The sequence below is a fragment of the Hibiscus syriacus genome, unplaced genomic scaffold (genome assembly GCF_006381635.1).
Source record: "Hibiscus syriacus cultivar Baekdansim isolate YM2019G1 unplaced genomic scaffold, ASM638163v2 tig00110569_pilon, whole genome shotgun sequence".
NCBI classification, from domain to species: Eukaryota; Viridiplantae; Streptophyta; class Magnoliopsida; order Malvales; family Malvaceae; genus Hibiscus; species Hibiscus syriacus.
The window spans coordinates 7,501-13,528 of NW_024062784.1; the positions used below are offsets into that span (position 1 = coordinate 7,501).

General features: G+C 59.1%; 1 protein-coding gene and 1 long non-coding RNA gene across 2 annotated transcripts in view; one reads left to right on the plus strand and one right to left on the minus strand.

Annotated features, from left to right (window-relative positions):
• LOC120132789 (putative per-hexamer repeat protein 5) overlaps nucleotides 1–4,050 on the minus strand; it is a gene marked incomplete at its 3' end in the record, with an annotated part of 4,339 nt that extends 289 nt beyond the window's left edge. Inside the window, exons 1-3 of the mRNA XM_039149484.1 lie at nucleotides 3,997–4,050; nucleotides 3,752–3,809; nucleotides 3,593–3,647 (exon numbers count right to left, since the gene is read on the minus strand). Coding sequence (XP_039005415.1) covers nucleotides 3,593–3,647; nucleotides 3,752–3,809; nucleotides 3,997–4,050 — 167 coding nt within the window. The remainder of the gene's footprint in view (nucleotides 1–3,592; nucleotides 3,648–3,751; nucleotides 3,810–3,996) is intronic.
• A 485-nt stretch (nucleotides 4,051–4,535) lies between these two features.
• LOC120132714 lies at nucleotides 4,536–6,028 on the plus strand. Its single transcript, XR_005517021.1, has 3 exons — nucleotides 4,536–4,726; nucleotides 5,074–5,201; nucleotides 5,710–6,028. It is a non-coding gene; the product is annotated as an uncharacterized LOC120132714 (long non-coding RNA).

Below are 6,028 nucleotides of genomic sequence, written 5' to 3' on the forward strand. Positions count from 1 at the left end.
GGACCCTGGACCCTGGACCCTGGACCCTGGACCCTGGACCCTGGACCCTGGACCCTGGACCCTGGACCCTGGACCCTGGACCCTGGACCCTGGACCCTGGACCCTGGACCCTGGACCCTGGACCTGGACCCTGGACCCTGGACCCTGGACCCTGGACCCTGGACCCTGGACCCTGGACCCTGGACCCTGGACCCTGGACCCTGGACCCTGGACCCTGGACCCTGGACCCTGGACCCTGGACCCTGGACCCTGGACCCTGGACCCTGGACCCTGGACCCTGGACCCTGGACCCTGGACCTGGACCCTGGACCCTGGACCCTGGACCCTGGACCCTGGACCTGGACCCTGGACCCTGGACCCTGGACCCTGGACCCTGGACCCTGGACCCTGGACCCTGGACCCTGGACCCTGGACCCTGGACCCTGGACCCTGGACCCTGGACCCTGGACCCTGGACCCTGGACCCTGGACCCTGGACCCTGGACCCTGGACCCTGGACCCTGGACCCTGGACCCTGGACCCTGGACCCTGGACCCTGGACCTGGACCCTGGACCCTGGACCCTGGACCCTGGACCCTGGACCCTGGACCCTGGACCCTGGACCCTGGACCCTGGACCCTGGACCCTGGACCCTGGACCCTGGACCCTGGACCCTGGACCCTGGACCCTGGACCCTGGACCTGGACCCTGGACCCTGGACCCTGGACCCTGGACCCTGGACCCTGGACCCTGGACCCTGGACCCTGGACCCTGGACCCTGGACCCTGGACCCTGGACCCTGGACCCTGGACCCTGGACCCTGGACCCTGGACCCTGGACCCTGGACCCTGGACCCTGGACCCTGGACCCTGGACCCTGGACCCTGGACCCTGGACCCTGGACCTGGACCCTGGACCTGGACCCTGGACCCTGGACCCTGGACCCTGGACCCTGGACCCTGGACCCTGGACCCTGGACCCTGGACCCTGGACCCTGGACCCTGGACCCTGGACCCTGGACCCTGGACCCTGGACCCTGGACCCTGGACCCTGGACCCTGGACCCTGGACCTGGACCCTGGACCCTGGACCCTGGACCCTGGACCTGGACCCTGGACCCTGGACCCTGGACCTGGACCCTGGACCCTGGACCCTGGACCCTGGACCCTGGACCCTGGACCCTGGACCCTGGACCCTGGACCCTGGACCCTGGACCCTGGACCCTGGACCCTGGACCCTGGACCCTGGACCCTGGACCCTGGACCCTGGACCCTGGACCCTGGACCCTGGACTGGACCTGGACCCTGGACCCTGGACCCTGGACCCTGGACCCTGGACCCTGGACCCTGGACCCTGGACCCTGGACCCTGGACCCTGGACCCTGGACCCTGGACCTGGACCCTGGACCCTGGACCCTGGACCCTGGACCCTGGACCCTGGACCCTGGACCCTGGACCCTGGACCCTGGACCCTGGACCCTGGACCCTGGACCCTGGACCTGGACCCTGGACCCTGGACCCTGGACCCTGGACCCTGGACCCTGGACCCTGGACCCTGGACCCTGGACCCTGGACCCTGGACCCTGGACCCTGGACCCTGGACCCTGGACCCTGGACCCTGGACCCTGGACCCTGGACCCTGGACCCTGGACCCTGGACCCTGGACCCTGGACCCTGGACCCTGGACCCTGGACCCTGGACCCTGGACCCTGGACCCTGGACCCTGGACCCTGGACCCTGGACCCTGGACCCTGGACCCTGGACCCTGGACCCTGGACCCTGGACCCTGGACCCTGGACCCTGGACCTGGACCCTGGACCCTGGACCCTGGACCCTGGACCCTGGACCTGGACCCTGGACCTGGACCTGGACCCTGGACCCTGGACCCTGGACCCTGGACCCTGGACCCTGGACCCTGGACCCTGGACCCTGGACCCTGGACCCTGGACCCTGGACCCTGGACCCTGGACCCTGGACCCTGGACCCTGGACCCTGGACCCTGGACCCTGGACCCTGGACCCTGGACCCTGGACCCTGGACCCTGGACCCTGGACCCTGGACCCTGGACCCTGGACCCTGGACCCTGGACCCTGGACCTGGACCTGGACCCTGGACCCTGGACCCTGGACCCTGGACCTGGACCCTGGACCCTGGACCCTGGACCCTGGACCCTGGACCCTGGACCCTGGACCCTGGACCCTGGACCCTGGACCTGGACCCTGGACCCTGGACCCTGGACCCTGGACCCTGGACCCTGGACCCTGGACCCTGGACCCTGGACCCTGGACCCTGGACCCTGGACCCTGGACCCTGGACCCTGGACCCTGGACCCTGGACCCTGGACCCTGGACCCTGGACCCTGGACCCTGGACCCTGGACCCTGGACCCTGGACCCTGGACCCTGGACCCTGGACCCTGGACCCTGGACCCTGGACCCTGGACCCTGGACCCTGGACCCTGGACCCTGGACCCTGGACCCTGGACCCTGGACCCTGGACCCTGGACCCTGGACCCTGGACCCTGGACCCTGGACCCTGGACCCTGGACCCTGGACCCTGGACCCTGGACCCTGGACCCTGGACCTGGACCCTGGACCCTGGACCCTGGACCCTGGACCCTGGACCCTGGACCCTGGACCCTGGACCCTGGACCTGGACCCTGGACCCTGGACCCTGGACCCTGGACCCTGGACCCTGGACCTGGACCCTGGACCCTGGACCCTGGACCCTGGACCCTGGACCCTGGACCCTGGACCCTGGACCCTGGACCCTGGACCCTGGACCCTGGACCCTGGACCCTGGACCCTGGACCCTGGACCCTGGACCCTGGACCCTGGACCCTGGACCTGGACCCTGGACCCTGGACCCTGGACCCTGGACCCTGGACCCTGGACCCTGGACCCTGGACCCTGGACCCTGGACCCTGGACCCTGGACCCTGGACCCTGGACCCTGGACCCTGGACCCTGGACCCTGGACCCTGGACCCTGGACCCTGGACCCTGGACCCTGGACCCTGGACCCTGGACCCTGGACCCTGGACCCTGGACCCTGGACCCTGGACCCTGGACCCTGGACCCTGGACCCTGGACCCTGGACCCTGGACCCTGGACCCTGGACCCTGGACCCTGGACCCTGGACCCTGGACCCTGGACCCTGGACCCTGGACCCTGGACCCTGGACCCTGGACCCTGGACCCTGGACCCTGGACCCTGGACCCTGGACCCTGGACCCTGGACCCTGGACCCTGGACCCTGGACCCTGGACCCTGGACCCTGGACCCTGGACCCTGGACCCTGGACCCTGGACCCTGGACCCTGGACCCTGGACCCTGGACCCTGGACCCTGGACCCCGACCTGGACCCCGGACCCTGGACCCTGGACCCCCTGGACCCCGAGCCCCGGACCCGAGCCCCGAGCCCCGAGCCCGAGCCCGAGCCCCGAGCCCGAGCCCCGAGCCCCGAGCCCCGAGCCCCGAGCCCGAGCCCCGAGCCCCGAGCCCCGAGCCCCGAGCCCGAGCCCCGAGCCCGAGCCCGAGCCCCGAGCCCCGAGCCCGAGCCCCGAGCCCGAGCCCCGAGCCCCGAGCCCCGAGCCCGAGCGAGCCCCCCCGAGCCCTTAACCCTGAACCCTGAACCCTGAACCTGAAACCCAGACCCTGAACCCCAGACCCAGACCCTGAACCCCAGACCCCGGACCCCGGACCCCGGACCCCGGACCCCGGACCCCGGACCCCGGACCCCGGACCCCGGACCCCGGACCCCGGACCCCGGACCCCGGACCCCGGACCCCGGACCCCGGACCCCGGAAGTAAGCCCGCCCACCACCCTTATTATCTTCCTACACACTGAAGATTTAAAGGCAGCCACAAGCCCACCCAAACTTGCTGCTGCCACAAAACATGGGCCAAAGGCCTATATTATATATTGTTGGCTTTTTAGTTTATAAACCATTCGCTTTCTCCTTTTATAAGGGATGTGGGATTTGCTCTTCACATGGAAAACTAACGCAGAGGAACCGTAATTACAGTGCAGTATTCCCTTTCTCTTCCACTCTCCAATCCCCAACTCTTATTTCCCATCAACTTCACATCGTTCCTTCTTCCAATTATTCGACTCCTTTAACCATTTCCTTATCTTGGTATTCCTCCTTTTCTTCTACACCATAACCATCTTCTCGATTTTTCAGGATTTTCCGATTTTTGTTGGTTTCACAGTTTCTCTGCTTCTTCTTCTTCGCGGGTCATGTGTTGTTTCTGGTATCCCATGATTTGATAGAGGTGTTGTGTTTTCTAGGATTCTTTGAAATGGCTGAATATGAGGTTGTCAAATTATAGTATTCTGATTCGAGGACAGTGTCGTAGATGGTTCAATCTATGAACCAATTTTTGGACTTGCTTTTATATTTGTATTTATTGTCATTGTTTTTTCATTCCTGAATATTTCAATTTACTTTACACACCTTTCTTCTTGGACTTACAAAAATCCTTACTTTCTTCTTGGTAGATGCAAATTCTTTTCTTTTTACCACCCAAAGCTCCCTCTGTATCGATTCGTGAAAAGAGTGGGTTTTGTCTTGATTTCATCGCTTATGCAGATACCCAAATGTCCAAACTTGTTACTACTCAAGAATTCATTGCTTACAGCTTCGTCACCTTCAAAACCATCCACTACAGTTGCTGGCTTGCTGCTACCCTCGTTGCTTCGTTTCATTCTACGCCTGTTACCTATGAAAAATGGAAGAGCAAATGGAATTTTGTCAGTTTACTTTTCTTTCCTTTTTCTGCGGTTTATAAGTATATAAATATTCTCATCTGCTTACTGCTGTCTGTGGGTGAGTTTGAATTTCTATTTTTAATTGAATAGCTGTAAATAGGATTTTTGAAATTTCAAGTTCTTGAATAGCTTTAATTTGTGGCATAACGTCCTTTTCTCTGAATGCTAATGTAAAATAATGTTGTTAGTTTCTGGAGCACCATCAATTGCAACATTTTTTGTTTTGTTTTGTTTAGGAAGTCGGATAAATTGTATATGCCTTGCAATCTTGCATTGATGAAGAATTAATAGTATTCCTTGTTTGAATTTTATGGTGACTGCTTTTACAGGTAAAGAAAGTGGATGATTTGAGGAAGAAGCTTAGGATGTGAGGTCTTCGTTGCCATCCAATGTATTGCACGAACTCGAGTAGAATACAAGTTGTTTCTCTCCTTGCATCTCGCGCACAGGCACTCAGGTAGAGTTTTATACACTTATGCAGACCGATTCTTTATATTAAGATGGATTTTGATTCTAGAAACCAACTGAAACACCCTTGGTGTTTAAGTCAATGTCATTCTGGCTGTTTGTTTCTCTTAAAGATGGGGAAACATAGAAAAAATGACCACGTCGACGTACTGGTTAGTTGTGTCTGAGTATTATAGCTTTAAATGCTTTAAATAATGAGGCAATCAAAGATGAATATGGACATAGTTGTAACATGTAAAATGAGTCCATCTAAATCTCAAGACAAGTGATATCAAAATGTTTTAGTTCATCAAGTAAGAAGCTTTCTTTTATAAGATCTTTCATGCATGATAAATTTAATCAATTCTCAACAACTCCATTGTTGATTTTGTTAAGTTGGTTTCATGTGTAGTTGACTGATCACTGTTATTTACTTTTTGCGTGGTCCTCACTGTACCAGGGCTGGATTGGATTAACCAGTTCATTCTAATTACTAGGTATCTTTTTGTGCGTTACAGACTGAATGTCGCCAACATATGTGTGGTCATCAGTGAAACTGGAGACTCAGATTACAAGGAACTGATAGCCGGGGCTCATAAGACATTGATCATGAAGGAAGTGGTGACAAACGATTCTGAAGCATTGCTCCGAACAACAGACTAGAGAAACGACATCGTTAACAGTTCCTAGATCAGCAGTATTAGAGGTGGAGCAACGCCAGAGGAGCTTTCTGAAGCTTTAAAAGCATTGTCTAAAGCTGGCCTCTGAAAGTTGTTGTTTAGAGCATGAAATGGTAGTTTAATCTCCATGTTGCAAACAAACATTATTGTTAAATAC